Below are 22396 nucleotides of genomic sequence, written 5' to 3'. Positions count from 1 at the left end.
TTATGCATTCTTGAGTTGGAATTCATACAGTATGGAATTCACTATTTGATGCAAGACTGATACCCACACAAGAAATGTGCTAAAGGCCATCTTTTACAGTCTAAATGTAATTTTAATGGTAAGAATTACAACATACATTAACCTCTTCAATTAAAATAAATTAACATTATCATCTATAGAATGATATAACAAACAAAATAACAAAATCAGCAGCAGAGTATACATACAAGTATACATACCAAGTGTGGTGATCCAATATCCATAGCCATGTCATTTAGTTATCACTGGTCCTTGCTCAGCCTCACACACCAAGAGCCCAGCGCCGAGCCTTGTTGCTCGCAAAGTCACTGATCAAGTCTCTGAAGTCCAGCTTTCAATGGACAGCATGGCAAGACTGCAAGGCCTGGTTAATAATTTAATATTGAGAATTTTTACCTAATGTTCTAATCATGTTTAGGGCCCCTGTCAGTGCAGGGCCCTTGGAATCATCCTAACTCCCCCCCCCCCCCCCCCCCCCCCTGGACACTGGACACGGAAATTCAGGTTTTGGTACAATACTCGCAATGACACGGAAATTCAAGTTTGAGAATAATTACGTGTAAAATACGAACAAAATGCATTTGCTCATTGAACAAGATATTCATTTGCTCATTATTCAAGACGATAAAAAAGACTTGGAAAAAGTAAAGGGAAATAAATATTCAACCCAGAAGAGATTCTGAACCAACAATCCCCAGCTTTGGAGTCTCATGCTTTATCCAGTATGCCATCGCGGGCCAGCACATTAGATTTGTGTAATAATATTTTGAAGAGTTAAAAAGTGTGTATATATATATATATATATATATATATATTTAATTTTAAAGCAAAACATCTCTGAAGAATTTAGAATTTAATCTCTGAAATTTTAAAGCATCTCTGAAAGTGTAGGTTCTCCCACCACCACATGGTCAATGAGCGTGCATATCGTTTGCCACATGGCATCAAGGGAGTAGAAGATGCCTCCCCGATCAGGGATTATTAAAGCCAATGAGATGCACCAACATGTTGGTCATTGGTTCATTTTGAGAGAGTTCACCGAGTTGGTCTTTTGAGCGGGTTCCCTGAGTTTGTCTTTCCGGTGGCCCCTCTGGTATATTGGTGTATCTCTTCTGAGGCCGCGGTTCCTGCCTGCTGCGCAGTGGTTCCTACCCGTATTGGCAAGGTTCAGTGGTGCATTGCAAGCACGGTTGGAAGGACACGTGGAACGCCAAAAGGCAAACCGAGTTGGGGCTCACTCATTTTGACAGGCGGGTTTGCCACAGTCATGTCTTAACTACTGACGCAGCAAAAATTACGGGCGGACGTGGGACCTCCCTGCCCTCCAGGCTCATCAGTCATTTGAGCCCCAGGACATCAACAATACAATGGATTTCATTCCAATGCAACCATGCATTATGCAAGATGTCTACGAAAAGCTTAATTTTACCTGCTTGCATTTTAAACTTTTTTTGAGCACTTGAAATGCTTCCAGATGAATCCAAGACTTGAGAAAGTGGCTCAATCAAGCTAATTTGTGTATTCTGCAAAATAAGTTAATCAATACACTCCTTTCAGCATTCAAGGGTAATGCAGCGGCATCACCATCTTCTTTATTACATTTTACTTTACAGAATACAAGAACGCTATTTAAGTAGGAGTAAACTCAGCAACAAGAAACAGCCAATAATCCACATCGAGATGACGTTTGCAAAATACAAATAAGTTATCCGCTTGGATTATGACACCTGTTTCTCTTAAGTGTATCGTGAAGGTCAGATGATGGGGGAAAAAAATCCTGAAAAGTGCCAGGTATCAGGATTCAAAAATCTCAACGTCACACAAATACTCAAATGGTTTATGCCAATTTGGGAATAGTTTTCTGTTTAATGTGAATTGCTCCAAGGATCTAGAAGAACCCTTCACTAGGCTCTGGCAAGTGAAGGTTTGTGAGACAAAAAGGCATGCATTATGAAATGGTGAAAATCAAATTTCAATTATCAATATAGGTATTGGTTACAGCGTTCAAAGCCTTTCAGGAATAGGCTAAATATAATTACTTGTATGCTAATTACCTCCGCCACCGAAGGTGGATGGAGGTTATGTTTTCATCCCTGTCTGTCTGTTTGTCTGTCTGTCTGTGAACAAGATATCTCAAAAAGTTGTGGACGGATTCGGATCCGGCTAGTGGAATTTTAAAAAAGTGTTTCTTCACCATTGAGTGATTGGGCTAAACCCGATATATAGCAGTATATCTCAAAACGTTATGGACGGATTTGGATGAAACCTGGTGGAGAGGTTGTGTGTGACAAGGACTAATCAATTCAATTTTGGTGAAGATCTGAATATGGATTCGGAAATGAGAATTATTTAATTTTTAAGTGATTCTTCACCATTGAGTAATAGGTAACCAATATCTAAAAAAGTTATGGATGACGTATGCCTAAACTAAGTGAATGAGTTGGTTAGGAGACAAGAACAAGCCGATTAGATTTTGGTTCAGGTCCGAATCCAGATCCGACCTATCATTGGGATACAAAACAAACTGTTCAGCCTGGCGGAGGCATGCGCTCTACCGAGTGCCGGTCTGGTTTAAACTGAGAATGACTAACCAAACGGATGCGCTTAAAATCGACCAAACCAACCTTGATTTAAAAGAGGACCAAAATGAAAATGAGTCTTGTTACCATCACACCCATTCTGGTTAACAGTGTGTATAAAAAACAGCATGATTTCCCCAACACAAAGCACACTTTTCCAAATAGTATCGTGTTTACTTTTTGCATGAACTTTGTGGTGTGTTTAAATACCCCCAAAAGGTTTCATTCATCAGTAGGGTGGTCCAAAAATTTGAACATTGGATTTCATTTCATTTCTCCACAAGCCTACCCCTATTCCTATTGAAGAAAGCAGTTTGTGGTGAAAATTTGAGCTTGATGGGACAATATTTAGAGGTTGCTCAAAATGTTGACAAATTTTAATGAAAAATAAGATACAGAATTTTTAGCATCATACATCAATTCATAGATAATTATCTATTTTCAATTACTCAAATTATTTATTATTGTTTTCTTGCACTTGTCTTCAATGGAATGACCAATAGATTGCGCAAAAGCACTGGCCGCAAACATAGCACGCCGATCTGAGAGATTTACTCTGTCCAGAGTTGCCCCTATTGCTGGAATGATCACCTTGATGGGAGCCTTTTTCGCGTTTGGCAGAAGATGGACTTTGGAGTTTGAATTCATTGTCCCTTGAATCGGAGCTTTCAATCTCAGACTCATCATCATCATCAACCACAGCCGATGTTGATGGAACAGATTGCATTGCTGTTAGAGTCTCAGCAGCATGTTTCTTCTTTCTTTTATCTTCATTCTCAAGCCTGATACGCTTTCTGTTCTCCTTCACTGCCAGAGTGTTGTCCACAGATCCCATACGTGAACTTGAGGGATCCTCACGCTGCATGATAAGGAATGCTTTGTCTTCTTCATTCGTCATTTTCTAAAGCGCATCATTTGGTGAGATATCGAAGAGGGATTGAAGATCATCTTTGAACATCTGTTCCTTCACTCTATAGTTTTCGAATGTCTTGGTTCTATTTTTCTTTACCAGTTTGTAGGAATCATACAACTTCAAAAGTTGGCGCTCACAGGAATCTACTCTCTGCACTGGAATTTGTGCTTTCTCCCAGTATGCACACACAGCTGGTACACTAAGTTTGGCACTTTCACGAACTGTATGGTGTTCTTCTATGTGATGGTACACCATTTTCTGCAATGTGTGTCCTTTGGTTGGTAGTCCCCCACATATTAGTTCCTTTTCAGACTTGCCCATCAACCAAACTGTGGAAGAGCTCGAGTTTCTGGCATTTGAAAAAAACAGGATAAATTAAAAATGTTATTTTTTGAGCAACCTCTAAATAAGTTCCAATTGACCTCATATTTGGTTCATATGATCTTCATAAACATAGGAACAAGGGCAGCCTTGTGGAGCATGGCTTTGTAATAGTATTAAATATTACATATATCTGTGGACCACCCTATTTATCAGTGTATACATCAAAAACAAAAAAGGGCTCCAAATTCCACCACAAGATGCAAGAGAGCTGAGCCCAGTAAACAGCAGCTGTTAAAGAAAGCAACAGAGATGTGTGAAGAGCAGCTGATTGGGTAAAAAGATATCCATATTAGAAATGGAGCATTTTAGAATGCCAAGTCAATCACAAAAGAAAACATTTGGGATATGTTCGGCCCATCCACATTGGATTCAGTAACCGCAATTCACGCATCAAGCAAATCAAACCCTTCATCGGGCAGATTAAAATAAAATAAAATATTTTAATTGCGAGGAATTTTTAATTTTCGCAATTAAAAAAACAAAAACTTCAATTCATGCATGAAATACTGCACTTCTGATTATGCTTCCCAAATCTACTCGTATTGAATTCCTCTCAGCTTGTAATGATGAGCGTCTCCACCCCTTTCCAAACCCTATCTGTCCGAAAGTTTCACAATTTATGCATCACGCATGGTAATAAGCATGACCAAGTCCTACATCTTGCAAAAGTTTGGAAATTTCGCGTCCTGCACATGGCCTTCTGTTTGCTGTTGTCCACTGGTTCGGTATGATGGCAAACAATGCCTTATTGCTGCGCCAGGGGTGCAAATTGACACAGTTGGTGAAATACGTTGATCAGCCTCTACTGAGAGATCAATTCATCAAATTTTTTCAGTTGTAAAATGTTTCAATTACAGCCCCAACAATTCCCCCAAAATCAACATTAGATTTTCACCCCCATCCCCACCAACGAAAACCAAAAAAAAACAAAAAAAAAACTTTCTTTTAAGTGAATGTTTCAGTTGGATAAAAAAAAAAAACTAATTCCTGCATAAATATATGTTGTTCTTTATCATTCGTTATTCTTCTCTCGTACATTTCCTTCACAAATAATGGTACCTACTTGCCACCCTCCTCAAGCTTGCGGAAAATAATCTGCAGCAAATCGAATGTGGTGAAACTGATACCCACAGCAATGGGACCTTTAACCCAATTCATGCTGAGTCCTTTATATAGTCCACGCACCACGCCCTCCTCTTGAACCACCTGCAATAATGTTCCACGAGCAGACTTTTTTGTTGAGGCAACCAATACGATAATCCCATGACCACCAGAAGCAATGTTGCTTTTGGGTGTTCCAGATGTCTGCATTCGACGACGAACAACATCGAGAGGGTATGAGGCCGACTGGCCAACAACACCAGCACAGGCACCAAAGATAAGGCGTTCCACAGGATGAGGCTGCAAACCTCCACAGTGTTCTGTGGAAAACACGAGGATTGGAGAAAAAACAACAACCAGAAAACATATCTTAAGTTGGCCATATCCTTCCTCAGCAATCATTCTTCCCCACATTCCTCATTTCTCCTGGTCTCCCTCTTTTCTACTGTTCTTTTTGTACTGTTACAACCAAATTCATTATTTGTTCTACCACCTCCGTGGGCCTCAACATTGTACACAAAAAATGAAGAAAAAGGTTAATCACCCTGGAATTTACACCAGTGTACGTTTGTTTCACTACAGCTCTCATGTTTTGGGAACCCATAAATAATCACCTGGGATTTGCACTTCCTCAGTGTATGGTCAGCTTTAAAAATGGGAAATAGGAAAGAAACAACATTGAAAAAGTGCTGAACTAGAAAGGCACTCAGTAGGGAGCATACCTCTGCCAGGCTGAACGGTTTATGTTTTGTATCCCACTGAAATGCCAGATCTGGATCCGGACCTGAACCAAAATCGAATTGACTTCTTGTTGCCTAACCATCTCGTCCACCTAGTTTTGTCATAACTCCTCCACAATTTCTTGAGATATTGTGCTGTATATCGATTTTAATCCTATCACTCAATGGTGAAGAATCATTCAAAAAATTCTCGTATCAAGATCCGGATTTGAATCTTCAACAACATTGAATTTGTCCTTGTCACACATCCAATCTCTCCATCAAATTTTGTCCGAATCCGGCCACAACTCTTTGAGATATCCTGTTCACAAAACGGACAAACAAACACAAACAAGAAAGACGTCATGCAGAGCACGATACTTGCAAAATCCACACCCCTCCCCAAAAACTTGCCATGAATACATCAAATTGTCCATTTCATAAAGATTAAAATTGACGATCTTAATCAAAGCTCAGGTTACTCGGATAAAAATTGACGATTTTTCAAATGAAATTTGATGATTTTAGAAGTTTGACCTGAGAAACAGTTGCTTTCCTAATTCAGTGATGCATCATGCAGTTACTGTTTAATTTTCAAGTTAAATAGGATGAAAATTGACAATTTTTCAGATGAAAATTGATGATTTTAGAAGTTTGACCTTGAGTTGACCTTTATTAACCTCAAACTATTAACCTCAAAAATAGATGGTTTCCCAATTCTGTGACCCAATATGAAAATCATGTTCAACTTTCAAGTCAATCAGATGAAACATGACGATTTTAGAAATTCGACCTCAAGATGACCTTTTAATTTATATATTTATCTTTGTATACAAAGTGAGGGCTCATGCAAGAGCTAACTCATAAAACACAAAAACACAAGAGCCACATAAAACATATAATAAAGGGAGGGGGAGAGAGAGAGGGAAGCACACAAGCACACCAACAGTAGAGAACAGGGTCGGGAGATCTGTAGAAGGGAGAGGGCTGGGGAAGGGGGGGTGAGGAGGAGTGGGCAGGAGGGGGAGGGAGGGTGAGGTGGGGAGTAGGGCAGGGGGCGATACATGGTATAAAACAAATGGACACAACTAGGAATTTCAGGAAAGAGGTCAGAATTTGAAAAAGGTGGATTTAGGGTGTATTAACGGGGGTAGAAAAGATCAAGGTTTTAGATGGGGAAGGACGAGATGGTGGTGAACAGCTGTTTTAAAGACCTGGAGGGAGGAGTGGGATTGAAGAGAGTGGGAGTTTGTTCCAAAGGCGGGACAAAAGAGGCATGAAAGAGTGAAGGTGAGCAGAGAGTTTTGATTTTGACAGTTTCACCAGAAGAGGGTTGCTGGTAGATTTTGTGCGTCCTGCAGGAACTTTTGGGGGACAGAGCACCGACAGAACTGGAGGAGCTACGCTGGAGAGGAGTCAGTAAAAGACAGAAAGGCCACCAACTTGCTTGCGGTGAGAGAGAGAAAGGCCCTAAGAATCAGCTTCATCACGGGAGATACCAATGATTCTGAAAGTTTTAGTTTCTACAGCGTGAAGCCGAGCTCGGTGTGAGGCAGCAGCACCAGCCCAGAGAGAAAGCAGTACTCCATCAAGCTGTGGATAAAAGCTTTGTATGTGGTGAGAAGCTCAGTAGTACCAAGAAAGAACTTCGCACAACGGAGGATGCCCTGTCGGCGACTGGCTTTGGAGGCCATCTTGGAAATGCAGTTTTCCCAGGAAAGATCATGGCAGATAATGAGACCCAAAAACTTGAGTGACAACTTCTTTGAGAGGATTTTTGCAATTTGGAGGAAGGAGACAGGTGTGACAGTTCAGTCTTGAGAGTAGAGAGATATTGTTTCCTGGCTCTCCTGAGCGTGTCCCAACACCTTAGCCCCCCCCCCCCCCCTGCCCAGCCCAACGTAGGAGAGGTAGGAAGAAACCACGAATAGGGGAAAAAAGCTTTATTATTGGACATCTCATGTGCACAGTTTCAAAGCTTTGCTTCAATATTTGGTGTGCCCACCGCCCGCCGACCGAACTGCCTCCAAACGCGCGGGGTATGATTCCAAGAGAGACACAAACAAGTCACGATCGAACTCCATTTCTTCGAGGACGTTAGTCAAAGCAGTGAGAAGCTCTTCCCTGGTGTTCTGGAGGCGTTGTTCAACTCTGTCCTTGAGTATCGCCCCAAAATGTTCACAGGCGTTGAGGTCAGGCGATGCTCCCGGCCACTCATCGTTTCCGAAAAAAATCGACCTTGTTCGCCTTCAGAAGATTCTGGGTCGCCAGTGCGCTCATGCACGGGGCTCGGTCGTGCAGAAACGTGGTCTCCTTGATGCTGAGGACATTTTCTGGGTTCAGTAAGAACGGAATAACATGGCGGGTCAGCACAACGTCTCGGAGGTATTTCCCGTCCCATGATTGTCCTTGCTCTTTGTTGACCCACATCAGCCTTTTCGCTGTGAATATCAAGAAGACGCCAACGCACCGTGCTGTCTTCGATTTCTCTCGAATCTTGAGTTCTTGTGCAATGTCATCATTGTGAAGAGCCCAAATTCTGTCGTTCTGGAAGTTGGGACGTCGAGCCTCATAAATGAAAAATTCAGCCGAAGGGGCCAGGAAAAGAAAATCATCAGAGGTCCACTCGCTCAAAAACTCACAAAATCACATTCGATCCTCGACGTTCTTCTCCGTCAGCTTCGGTGCTGGAATTTGGTGAAAAGCCTTTGCGCCAATGGACTGAAGGAACCTGTGGATACTTGATAGGCTGTTCTTCTTCCCTCGAACCCGTTCAATCTCCTTTTGGAACCCTCGAATGCTTTTCTTCTCCTTGGCAAGCGACTCAATGATGATATCCCTGCTTTCCTGACAAACATTGTGCTGTCTGTTCGGGCCGGCTGTCCATCTCGCAATCGAAGGGATCACGGTTCCAATTGCGTTTGACGAAGTCCTCAGACCTGTTCAGGTGCTTGGCAACCCAGGATCAGGATATTAGTTAGGTCCAAAACTTCAATTCCGTGACCATTTTCTGGCTAGTAAGGTTTGACGATTGATTTGACTTCTATTGACATTTTATAACAAAAATAGCCTCTATGTCCCTCCCAAAAATCCCGGCATTTTTCGCCAGAGGCCCGAATCCAAGATGACTGCCGGCACTATCTTGAAAAATTAAGTTTTGAACCAGAACACCTAGAATCACGTACAAAGACACTTTTTTGGGTAATTTGACCACGAGGATTCCGAATCTGACATTAGTTTGACGTTATGACATTATTTTGACCCAGAAATCCAAGATGGCCACCATCCAGTAGAGCGAAAATGCAACTTTTAAATGGGAGAACATATGATCATGAATTAACACATTATTTTGGCTAAATCTATACTGGCCACGGAATTGAGGTCCTGATTAGTGAATTGCTATTTTCTTGTTTTTTATTTGTCTGTGTGTGTAATGTCATACTTATTTCTGTCTTTCCAGGGAGTATACGAGCGAATGAGACGGCACTGAGAAGCGCAGTATTCAGAAGATAGCTGTCAAGAGAATGTCCACCGTTCCGTGTGTCCTCCAGTGTGGCGGGCTTTGCAATGAAACCACTGATGTCGTTACCTCCGTTGAGAGTTGGGAAAATCTCAAGAAAAAAGCCCTGTTATGGAGCGGTCTTGACAAGTTCGGAGACGTTTATGCAACAGTCAATTGGGATAATGGTCCCGGCAGACAATGTGTCCATAAATCATGTAGGCTGACCTTATGGAATGCTAATAAACTGGAGCAGGCCAAGACAAGACAGAAAAAACGAGAAGTCAAGGAATGCCAATCTCAGTCTTCGTCCATGTCTGAGGCTTTCCCTCCGGCTGCTTCTCCACCTGCCAAGCGGCTGCGATCAAGTGTAGAAGGGCTGATACATGAAAAAACAAAATGTGTCTGGTGCTGTAAACCGGAATCGGCAAAGCACCCAGAATCAAAGCTGTCCCCGATTTCGTATGATAATGCATGGGCAACGTTCAAGAGTCACACGGTGGTCCTCGAAGATCAGAGCATGCGAGACAGAATCAACTGTGTGATCGATTATGCAGCTGATGACCCATATGCGATTGAGATCAGATATCACAACAAATGCTGGTTGAAATATGTGCGTAGTTACCAGAAAATGAGTGAAGATGACAAACTCCCACGCATGTACAATGTCAATCTCCGTGAGGCTCAGACTATCTTCTTTGACCACATCAGAACAGTTATCTTTGAGGAACGTGAGCTAAGGTCACTACAGAGCCTCCTCAAAGACTACAGCTCTATCATATCTCGATATGGCTTCTCAACATCCAGCATCAAGTCATCCTTTATCAAAGATATCCTGACCCGGGAGTTTGAGGGCAAGATCGGCTTCCACTCCCGCCCTCAGAGAAACCAGAGCGACCTAGTCTATGACACGTCTGGGGGTGGTTCATATGTTGAAGCAGCACTCTCCGCCATCGGTGTTAGCAGTGAACAACTGGTGCACAATGTGGCTAAGCGGCTCAAGGATGATGTCAAGTCAATCAAACCCATCCCATGGCCGCCAAGAGTCGAGGAACTAGAAGAGGAGGAAGAGCTCTCGCCTCTCATGGTGCAGCTGCTATCTGCTTTGCAGGGGAAGAAGGAGGTAGATCTGTCTCCCAGCACACTCTCTCTCACCTCTCTCATCACGCAGTACATTACAAAGCGACCCACCACTACCGCCATCAATGCCACCGTCACCCTTCATGGGATGACTCGCAGCAAGGAGCTTATTGACTCTTACTACAAGCTGGGCATGGGGATCAGCTACCCGAACGTGCTTCTCCTACGTGACCTCTGGACCATGCATGACCTCGAGCGATGTTTGATCTGTCCTGATGAGACAGGACATCGCGACAACACAAGACCAACACAACCTGCTCTCCCGACACATCTACCTGCACCAGGGCCAGCTGAAGAGAGTGAGGAAGATGAGAGCCAGGAGGGGAATGAGGAGCGAGATGATGATGTACAAAGGCGGGGAGATTCATCGGAATCTGATGATTCAGATTCTAGTGAAGCAGAATGCTCTGATTCGGACTAATCATATAATTAAAGGTCATATTGATTAATTACTTCATTTGAAAACTGTTCAAGTCACAGCTATTAAAAATAGCTTATTTTGAAGTGTAATGAGTTTACTTGTCATGCAATCATCAATTACTTTACTGCAAGATATCCTTATGGAGGTAGTTTCTTTAACATGTTTAAGTACAAAAGTTGCATTTTCGCTCTACTGGATGGTGGCCATCTTGGATTTCTGGGTCAAAATAATGTCATAACGTCAAACTAATGTCAGATTCGGAATCCTCGTGGTCAAATGACCCAAAAAAGTGTCTTTGTACGTGATTCTAGGTGTTCTGGTTCAAAACTTAATTTTTCAAGATAGTGCCGGCGGTCATCTTGGATTCGGGCCTCTGGCGAAAAATGCCGGGATTTTTGGGAGGGACATAGAGGCTATTTTTGTTATAAAATGTCAATAGAAGTCAAATCAATCGTCAAACCTTACTAGCCAGAAAATGGTCACGGAATTGAAGTTTTGGACCTAACTATATGGTTCCCGGCGTCTGATCCCTGGCGACTCGAAACGCGATAGCCATGATGCGGCATATCCACCTTTTCTTCTCGGAATCACGCGACCACGACATCACTTCACAAAATCTGCAAAAGAACAAGAAAGGCTCATTAGATCATTATGAAATTTGGTATTTGAGATGTCAAATGAATGATCCTTCCCGCTATATGCCCGCCATTGTACAGTGGCGACCCAGTAGAGCTGGGCAGGGCGGGGCCAAGGTTTTGGGACACCCTGTAGATGGGAGGGTTTTCCAGGCAGTCTTTTCAGAGAGACATAGTGAGAGTGTGAGATTTGTCCGGATTGAAATACATGTTCCACTTGTTTGACCAGTTTATGATTTTGTCCAGGTGTGCAGAGAGTGAAGAGGCTGCTGGGCGGGGCGATATAACCCTGTGCCCAGAGCCCCTACCTCAGTGAGTTCTGAGTTATGAGAGTGAAAGCACGGTGTTCAGTCCTCAGTTGAGTCAGAGAGCCAGAGCAGTTCGGGTGAGAAGAGTTACGAATCGGAGTTGTGAGAAAACACGCGTGAGATTGCGTTGTGTCGAGTCATATCGGAGGAACTGAATAACTCCGTGTATATGCACTTTGCCCTGCTCCCCGCACTCCGCGCCGTATTAATCGCGCTGTAAAGACGACCCGCGCCGGGCCACAGACGCGCGTATTTCCTTCGGCCTGCCTTTGCCGATATACGTGCCGTGAGGATTTTCCCGCATGCCTGCCTGCCTGCCTGCCTTCGGCGGGATATGTGCTGTGGCCGCCAGAGGGCCACGCCGGGTGAGCTGTTCCTGGAGCGACCGAAGCAGGCGCGTTCGGCACGCGAACATTCTTCCTCCATCTCCCTGTGTGTGTAAGTGGGCCCATTGTCTGGGGAACAAGTAAGACTGCTTAAGTTCTGCCCTGTGTCCCTTATTCTACCAAATCATTGTAAATAGTGTAAATAAATCTGTTCTTCCTTCTGATTCGACCATCTTATGTTTTCCATCATTGGCTTAGCATGGTATGAATTAGATCGCTCTAATCGGGTTCTGAAGAAAGGCAACAGCACGGGTCACGTGGTACGCCATCTGCTCGGGCGTACGCAATCACGCGTGGTTCGTGCGAGACTCGATCCCCACTTCCGCTGCGGCATGGGCACTCAAGGTACGTGCGAAATTGTCCCAAGACCCTTTTCCACGTCTGCCCGGAAGTGGTGACTCAGGCTCGCGGTTTCGAAGCCCCAGAGAGAGAAAGTGGCTTAATCTCCCCTTTGTAAGGGAACGGGCTTTGGAAAACAGCAACTATATATATATATATATATATATATATATATATTGTAACGGTTTTGAGAAGTGTGTAACGAATTTGAGAAGTGTAACGGTTTTTGAGAAGTGTAACAATTTTGGAGGAAGTGTAACGAATGTAAAAAGTATGGTTTTGTTATGTGTAACACCCTGTTAATGTAAATAATGGTCGCAGCCGTCCTCCTAGTTAATTCCATGAAACTTACACGCAGGTCACGATATATCTTTTTAAATAGTGTATTTCCTTATTCTATGTAGGCTAAATATGTGTTTCCCACTAGATTGACTTTGCATTGTATCAAACAAAATAAGCATAGGCCCTTGCAATTTCCCCAAACATCTCCGCTCTCCAAAGTTCCTGTCAAAAGGGTGCAAGTTGTGTTCAATCCCGCAAGCCGCCATTGCCCATGTGCTAATCTCGGAGAAGAAAGGCGTGTCTCCACCTCGGCATAGAGGGGAGGAGTGAGCCAACCCCACATGGCCAATCAGCACCGCGGTGAGCGACCCGGTAGGCGTGCCCTCGCAGCCGGCGGCTTGATTCCGCCCCGAGTTATAAAAGCGCCTGTAAGGGACTGCTTCAGGAGATGACCTGGGAGAGGAGCGTAGAGGCGGCACCAAGAGGAGCGGGGAGATGCGAAACGCTCCAAGCCAAAGAGGAGAGGTACTCGGAAAGGAAACCAGCTTTGGAGAGACGCGCTGAAAGGAGGGAGACGGCTCCACCAGAAGGAGAGGAGCAGGTGTGCCGAGCCAGCGCGTGACGTCTACAGCAGCGGATACGCGACGGAGGGTTTTCCCGCCAAAACCGCGAGGAATTGAGAGCTGCTGCCTCCGACCTTGCCTCCCTCTCCAACAATCCACCTCAAGCCCTACCTGCCTGCAATATCCCCCGAGTAAGTGTGAACGTCGTCTGTCCTACTCGTTGTCTTGGGGTTAAGTAAAAATGAATAGTGTAAGTTAACGATTCGCTGTGTGACTGCTTCTTCCATCCATTGCTTGTGTGTGTATAATAAATCTGTTCTTCCTCCGTACTCTGTCTTCTTCTCTTTTCATTCTCTTTCGGTCGCTTTAGAGGTTTCCCGATTGAATATCTGTGGGGCGATCTGGTCAACGTCGGGTGGAATCGGGCTAATCGGGGAGTAACTGTTCGGACGCGGTAATACCAACCGCTCGGTAAAATAACATCTTTAACCGCGTCAGTAACAATTGGTTGTCAGGAGTTGGATTCGGACCTGGGACTAAATTTGTTAGGCCCAAATTTTGGAACACCAATTGTGTTAAGTAACAATTGGTGTCGGGGAGTGAGATTCGAGGCCCGAACCAAATTTTTAAAAAACATCTAGAAAAAATTTGGTCAAAATTTGGAGCTGCTGGAAATTTGTGTTTTAAAGCAAAACCCGAATTTTGAGATCGCGCCATGGACAATCAAGGCGATCGGATGTCGGTGGGAGAGATAGACAGGGTGGGATCGACCCAGGACCTCGGGGAAATGTATGTGGAGGAAAGGGAGGAGGAGAGCAATGAGGAGGCGGTTGAGGGGGTATCAGACGCGCAAAATGGCGCCTCGCACATGGCCACGCCGCCCGCGACCGTAGCAGCGCCGCTGGTGGATTCGAACCTTTTCTTCCTGCAAATGAGGGCCCTTATGGGACAAATGGGAGACCAAATTGGAGGTTTGAAAAACAGTATGGAGGCTCAGGGTGAGCGATTGGAAGCAAAAATGGGGGTAATGGGGAACCGGATGGAGGCTCAGAATGAGCAATTGGGGGTAATGAGGGACGAAGCGAGGGGTGAGTGAGGCGAGGGAGGAGTTAGACAAGAAATTTGGGAAGTTAGACAATAATTTTGAGGAGTTAGACAAGAAATTTGGGAAGTTAGACAATAATTTTGAGGGGTTAGACAACGGGATAAAAGAGGTGAAAAATGGATTAATGGGGTTAGAAAATAGGATGGAGGACAAATTGCGGGAAATAGGGGAACAATCTGCCCGGGAAATCAAACGAATGGGGAACCAGATAGAGGAGGTGCAAATCGGGTTAGAAAGTAAACTGGATGCTCAGAGGGATGAATTGGGACAGATGAGGGTGGCATCTACAAAAGAGATGGAGGAAATACGACGAGGGGTAAGTGAGGAGGTTTCGGGGCTACGCGAGGTGGTAAAGCGAGGTGAGAAGCGTATGGAGAAAGAGGTGAGAAATAATACGGCAAAGTTACAAGGGGGAATAGAAGATCTGACGGAGGAGGTGGAACAGCTGACGGAGGGACAAAAATAACTAGTGGAGCAGGTTCAAAAGAACACTGCGGTACTAGGAGGGTTAAAGGCGACACAAAAAGAAATTAAAAACGAATTAATAGCGACGCAGAGGCAATGTCAGATGGTACGGGAGGAACTGACAATGAGGGTGGACGAGGTGACAGAGATAATGGAGACAAAGGACCGGCAGGTGAGGATGCACATAGAGACGGTCACGGTAGCCTTAGAGGCTTAGAGGATGAACTTGAGGAGACGCACCGAGAAATAAAAGAGGTTAAACAAAAATTAGAGGAAGTGGAAGAAGAGGTGAGTGAAATTAAGAAGAGACGGACAGAAACTAAGAGAGAAATAAAGGAGGAGATAGCGGATTATGTACAAGGTCGGTGCTCAACTCATAATGTGATGCTCACTAACCAAATAAAGAGTTTGCAGGTGGCAAAGGAGGTGCGGAGACGAGGTACGGAGGTGAGTGGCAATGTATATGATGTGAGGAAAGCTTCAGTCGGCTTGGGGATTGGTTTGGATCCGGGTGTTCGTGAAAGGCCGTTGGTGAAGTGTGCGACAGGTCTGGTGTGCGAAAAAAGAGGTGTGCGAGAATGTCCGACCATGGGGTGTGTGAGGAAAAAGTGCACGCCGAGGAGTGAGTGTGCCGTCAAGAGTGAGTTGGACGTAGCGCGTGTGCGAGGGAGCACATGGAAGCGCGGTGTGGTGAGTGTTACGGAGGAAGTAACGGAAAAGTGTGCGCAAGAGGATGCGCGAGAAAGGTGTGTAACGGACAGGTGCATGAGGAAAGAGTGCGCTGTCAGGAGTAAGGGTGAGTGCGTTGTCAAGAGTGGTGGTGAGAGTAGTGAGAGTGACACGGAGCGTGAGTTGGTTATGACAGGTGAGCGAGGGTGTACACCTGGAATGGAAGGATGCACACCTGGAATGGTAGAGCGTGAGTGGGAATGCACGCTGGAATTGGTAGTGAGGCACGTGGTTGGGTGTGCGAGTGAGAGCACACCTGTGATTGTCACAGAGGAGGTGACCGAGGAAGGGGCGCGAGGAGGTGTGTTGGTGAGGTGTGCGAGCGACGAATGTGTGCCAAGGTGTTCGGTGGTCAGGTGTGTGACCAAGTCGGTGAGCGGAATGAGTGTACCGAGGTGTGTAAGAAAAGGTACGACGAGGAGCATGGAAACGGCTGCATGTATGAGCAAGAAAGGGGTAGCGTATGCTTGTAAGCATGCAGGTGAAGCATCGACGGTAACCAGGTTAGAGGTTAGAATGACTTATAGCCGAATCGGGCCCTCGGTGCGCGTCGGGCAGCTTCGCGTGCCGCGAGGACCAGCGGGGATCCGAACCACGGCGGTTTCGAAAGAACCGCCGTACGCGATCCACGCTGTGCCTCGCTTGGAACGGCCGCGTCCGGGCTCCACTAGGCGGAGCGGGCAGCCCGATAGGAAGGGTCGTCATGGCGACCACTTTCTATTGAGACGTGCCGGCAGGTCGAGATCGGGACATTGGATGGCTCCACGCCGAGGTGGTGCGTGGGATCTCGGCACGGGTAAGCCCCCGTCCCTGCACCGAGTGCCGGACGCATCCAGCCGCCGGCACCAAAGAACCCGCGTTCATTGCTCGGCTGTACGAAGCCGAGCGTTAGAAGGGAATTGGCGCACCGAGAGGATGTAATAAGTAGACGAATGATGATAGTGATAGTGATAGTGATTTGATACGAAATTTAGAAAAGTGAATAGAATTGGCAGTAAATGGAAAATTTTTGATTTGTGGAATTTGGATGTGCAAAATTGGTAGTGGGAGATGCCCGATGTGGTGGGATGGCAACTCTGTCATCCCTCACAAAAGTGGGGCAAATGCGCAATAGATTATGGGGTTGATGGCAGTGACAACTAGCCCGGGTGGGTTAGGTTATATTGTAGGGATCTAGCGAAGATGACATTAGGTGACGTTAAGGTTAGTTAGTGACAAGGATACCTGTAGTGGGGACGCAGGTAGTTTAGTGTGGATGATAATGACGTGGGAGCGCAATAGTTTAAAGGGACGACTGGGAAGCGCAAGTTTCAGAGCGGAGTAGTTAGATGAGATGATGCCGTGTGTTTGAGGATTGAACAGGTGTGATTGCACAGGTGTGCAACTGAACAGGTGTGTGGAGCAGTGTATGAGTGAGTGATGGTAATGTGTGTTGTGTTGACCAACTGGTCCAGGAAGAGGAGGAGGGTGCAGGTGGCACCAGGTATGATTGCACAGGTGTGCAACGACAGGTGAATGGAGGACAGGTGTATGGAATAAATGGTATGGAGTAGTATTGGAATGGATGGTCGTGGAGTGAGTATGGTGGAAATTGTGGAGTGGAGTGGATGGTGCGGAGGTGTGAATGGGGGAAGAGTGGACCCCCATCACGGATACCCGGGGCGGGTAGAGTAAGTGTTAGGTAGAGGGTACAGGTAAATTGTGGTTGGATATTGGCATCTGTGGTGCGGGTGACAGAATGGTATTTGGATGGGTGCATTAGTGTTGTGGAAATGGCTGGGCGTGTAGCCTGTTAGTGTGTGTAGTTGGTTGGGCACTCCACCACTGTGAGGATGTCGGCCAGGTGAGGCCGCAGGTGGGCTCTGGGAGCCGGTAGTTGTTGTGGATGGGGCCCGAGGATCCGGAGGACGGACCCGGGTAGCCCAGTGCCAGAGGGCACCAAGGGGTGACAGAGCCAGGAGAGGGCCTTCCCAGTTAGTTAGGTTAGGGTGAGGAGCTAGGTAAGCTCGGGTGGCAACTGCAGTGGTGGAGGTGTGCAGGTGGGTAGACCTGCTGGGAGAGCTACACGTCGCAGCCCAGAAATTGTGCGAGGGCACCGGGAGATGAATCGGGGGAGTGAGACCCCAAATTGAGAAGCACCACAGTTTGGTCAATGGGAATTGGTTTTTAGAACCCATAGTGTAAGTGGCCAATGGATTGGCAGGGAAAGACCCCGGGTAGTGGAAAGTGTGTTAAAGTCATTTAGAGGATAGTTAGGAAGAAGGATCTCCTCACACCATCTGCATCCACTCACCTGAGGTGACAGGTACTCCGCACCATGCCATGTTTAATTATTTTTGATGCAAATGTTTGGATTGTGAGACGCATCATGACGTGGGTGTGACATTGTGCTTTGATGTTCCATCTCTGCCTCCTTATGAGGATTGATGATGAATTTGGTGATGGCAAATTTTGAAGTAGAGGGATTGTGGCGACGAATTTGGTATAGGAGAAATATGGGGAAGACGTGACAGTAGTGACGAATTTGTAAATGGGTAGATTTTGTAAATATGGGGTAAGGGCAAGGGTAGTGTAGGTGACAGGGGGGTGACGTACGGTAGGGACGAGCTTTCTCACTTCGCCCTCCGTACGCATTTCGCCTTGCATTGCCTTATTGACGTGTACCCTTGTGACCTTACCCCTCGCTCATTTGTCTTTCCCTTTTTGTCTCCCACATGACCTGTGCGCCATTGGGTGCCGAGGGGAGCGTGCGTGAGGTGGCCATTGTGCGCCCGAGATTCCCAGAACCAGCATGCATTGCGTTGATGTACCACTTTATGGACCGCTGTTCTGCGGCCAAGTACCACTTGATGGACCCCAGGTTCTGGGGCAGGGCACCTCTGTTGGAGACCGGCCATAGTGGCCAGGGAATCTTGCTTGCGGACCTCGGTAAGGTGGCACCTATGCCAAACAGGTGGACCACCCTTAGTTGGCCCCTGAGGCCCTAAATAAAAAAACGAACACAAGTTGTGCTTTTTATTATGTCCAAATAGGCCGCATGAAGCCAGAAGACGTCGGGAAGAACATCGGCCCAGCAGAGAAAGAGAAGACCACCACCAGTTGTTTTGTTGTGTTTATTAAGAACCATGGTGACTGCGCACTGAGTGGTGCTTTTGGTGCTTTGTGGTGCTTTTGGTGCTTTTGGGTGCTTTGGTGGTATTGGTACTGGTGCATCGATGCAATGCGTGCTGTCTCCTCCCTCCCAACAGGAATTTCTTTTTCTTGTTCCCTAAGAGAAAAAAAAAAAAAAACACAGGTCCTGGGTTGCGTTGTAAATAAGAAATCACGTCATTGTAAATAATGCTCCCCACCGTAAATGTATAGTTTGAGAATAATTCCGTAATTCGGTTAGCTGTGGGCTTGAGTCTGTTAGACAGGGTGCAATGCAATAGGGGGACATACTTATTTGTGATTTAAGATTGTCACACTCAGGGTCAGGTTAATTGTAGAGGGAATTACACCTACGTGTCACACTAAGTTAAAGTTTTGTAGGCCCGAGCGCGGGCCTGAAGAAAGGAGGGTGCAGTGTAACGGTTTTGAGAAGTGTGTAACGAATTTGAGAAGCGTAACGGTTTTTGAGAAGTGTAACAATTTTGGAGGAAGTGTAACGAATGTAAAAAGTATGGTTTTGTTATGTGTAACACCCTGTTAATGTAAATAATGGTCGCAGCCGTCCTCCTAGTTAATTCCATGAAACTTACACGCAGGTCATGATATATCTTTTTAAATAGTGTATTTCCTTATTCTATGTAGGCTAAATATGTGTTTCCCACTAGATTGACTTTGCATTGTATCAAACAAAATAAGCATAGGCCCTTGCAATTTCCCCAAACATCTCCGCTCTCCAAAGTTCCTGTCAAAAGGGTGCGAGTTGTGTTCAATCCCGCAAGCCGCCATTGCCCATGTGCTAATCTCGGAGAAGAAAGGCGTGTCTCCACCTCGGCATAGAGGGGAGGAGTGAGCCAACCCCACATGGCCAATCAGCACCGCGGTGAGCGACCCGGTAGGCGTGCCCTCGCAGCCGGCGGCTTGATTCCGCCCCGAGTTATAAAAGCGCCTGTAAGGGACTGCTTCAGGAGATGACCTGGGAGAGGAGCGAAGAGGCGGCACCAAGAGGAGCGGGGAGATGCGAAACGCTCCAAGCCAAAGAGGAGAGGTACTCGGAAAGGAAACCAGCTTTGGAGAAACGCGCTGAAAGGAGGGAGCCGGCTCCACCAGAAGGAGAGGAGCAGGTGTGCCGAGCCAGCGCGTGACGTCTACAGCAGCGGATACGCGACGGAGGGTTTTCCCGCCAAAACCGCGAGGAATTGAGAGCTGCTGCCTCCGACCTTGCCTCCCTCTCCAGCAATCCACCTCAAGCCCTGCCTGCCTGCAATATCCCCCGAGTAAGTGTGAACGTCGTCTGTCCTACTCGTTGTCTTGGGGTTAAGTAAAAATGAATAGTGTAAGTTAACGATTCGCTGTGTGACTGCTTCTTCCATCCATTGCTTGTGTGTGTATAATAAATCTGTTCTTCCTCCGTACTCTGTCTTCTTCTCTTTTCATTCTCTTTCGGTCGCTTTAGAGGTTTCCCGATTGAATATCTGTGGGGCGATCTGGTCAACGTCGGGTGGAATCGGGCTAATCGGGGAGTAACTGTTCGGACGCGGTAATACCAACCGCTCGGTAAAATAACATCTTTAACCGCGTCTGCAACAATATATATATATATATATATATACAGACTTGGCATTTAATATGGAATATTTTTTTTTTCTTGAGTTGGGTTTACTTTCTTAACTCAGTATATCAATCTTGTGAGTTTCTTTTACACTTTGGTGATTTATTTGTTAAAAGAACCATGTCACTGATTGTCTGTCACAGCAAGAAGTCAACAACAGGATTATATCACAGGTGGCGTGGCAAAATGTACGGACAGGTGCATTTGATGATTGGCTTCACAGTCGGGTATACAAGGGTTATTGCATTCTGTATTAGTGGAAAACAACTGCTGCACGTCTCCAAAAGTTATTGCCGCTTCCTCTGGAGATGGTCCGTCAACTCGACAATGCTGTTTGTCATGGAGTGGTGGCTTTACGAAATTACGGCATGAAACAGCGTGCTATTGCTCGGCAGTATGGCATCACTCAAGGTCAGGTGTCAAAGATCCTGAAACGAAATGCTCAGAGGGGTGTCCCTACTCCAATACCGAGGCCAGGACGTCCCCGCAGAACCACAAGGAGGGATGATCGCCAGCTGCACCGGTTAGTCCGCAATGGCCGTACCAAGTCAGCTAATCGGCCCAGGGCTGAGTGGCAGCAACTGACAAATGTGCCTGTATCCAGAAGGCTAGTCAACCAACGACTGGTTCAAGCAGGCTATCGTGCCAGGCGTCCCCTGAGAAAGCCACGCCTGACCAGACAACACCGCCAGCGCCGATTGCAGTGGGCCAGAGAGCACCGTCAATGGCAGCCAGGACACTGGAATCACGTGATCTTCAGTGACGAGTCTAGATTTCTGGTCTATCGTCAAGTTGGTCGCGTCCGAGTGTGCAGACAAGTGCATGAAGCCTACAACAAAGATTGTATAGTACCAAGAGTCCAAGCTGGAGGTGGTGGGGTGACCGTTTGGGCTGCTTTTCATGCAGGGGGCAAAACTGACCTGGTTGTTCTGAATGGAAACCCGAACCAGTTCAAGCACAGGGCCATTCTGGAAGAAACATTGCTTCCATTTGCTCGTGCAGCCTTTCGAGGAAACTTTGTCTTCCGAGATGACAATGCACGGCCTCATCGTGCTTGCATGATCCAACACTTTCTTGCTGACCGTGGTGTAGAGCATATGGAGTGGCCTGCCATGTCCATGGATATGAATCCGATAGAGAACTTGTGGGCAGAATTAACGCGTCAAATTGACCACTTGGACCAGCAGCCGACCTCTGTGCGCGAATTGCAGCAGGCTATTGTCACTGCATGGCAAGCGATTCCTGTCAAAACCTTGGCAAATCTCGTGAACAGCATGCCTCAATGTGTACATGCTCTCCTGAATGCTCGTGGGGGTTACACGAAGTACTGAACTGTAATTTTACTGTCCGTAATCCCAGTCATAATTTAACTTTTGTTTTTGTTAGAAAAAATTTGGCTAATGTGCAAAATAAAGAGATACTTCTGGAAAACGTACAGAAGTTTAACACAGTACTGTCCATGAATTGAGTTCGATATCAGTTTACATCACTTTCAAGGATCAACTTATTTGTTTCGAAATGTCAAATGTGGTTTTTGTTTCTTTTAAAGGTCACATTAACAAAATCTAGAATAATTTCAACATAATTCCAATGAACTTTTGGTTCTAAGACATCTTGAAAAGTAAGTTCACCCCCACAAAAAAAATATTCCATATTAAATGCCAAGTCTGTATATATATATATATATATATATATATATATATACTGTATATATATAAGTAGTGTATATATGTTGCTTCTGGGACACTCATTTTCCCATTGACTTACATGTTAATTTTCCTCTTAACCTCATTGCCCATTAACACCTCTATTTCTCCCACCCTCATCTTTATGAACCTTTTGTCTATAGTACCTATCCTTAATGTTGTTCATTAGACCACTCAAACACTACAAATATTTGTTTTCCCTTATAGACCTATAATCCTTCTTCTACATATCATTTGGCAGATTATCTTTGACCCACTCAAACATTGACCCATTCACTTACATGTTAATTTTCCTCTCACCTCTTTATGAACCTTTTAGCCTTT

General features: G+C 45.6%; 1 protein-coding gene across 12 annotated transcripts in view; it reads right to left on the bottom strand.

The window, feature by feature from the left end:
* Positions 1 to 1590: 1590 nt before the first annotated feature.
* Positions 1591 to 22396, bottom strand: part of SLC25A42 (solute carrier family 25 member 42) — a 194004-nt gene continuing 173198 nt past the window's right edge. For all 12 annotated transcript variants that reach the window (XM_068106718.2, XM_068106709.2, XM_068106717.2 and 9 more), the window contains one exon: positions 1591 to 5336. In XM_068106718.2, coding sequence (XP_067962819.1) covers positions 4975 to 5336 — 362 coding nt within the window. In that variant the 3' untranslated portion in view covers positions 1591 to 4974. The remainder of the gene's footprint in view (positions 5337 to 22396) is intronic.

The sequence above is a fragment of the Myxine glutinosa genome, chromosome 2 (assembly GCF_964187855.1).
Source record: "Myxine glutinosa chromosome 2, kmMyxGlut1.1, whole genome shotgun sequence".
Taxonomy (NCBI): Eukaryota; Metazoa; Chordata; class Myxini; order Myxiniformes; family Myxinidae; genus Myxine; species Myxine glutinosa.
Note: the sequence above shows the minus strand (reverse complement) of the source record. Positions and strands in the feature narration are given on the sequence as shown.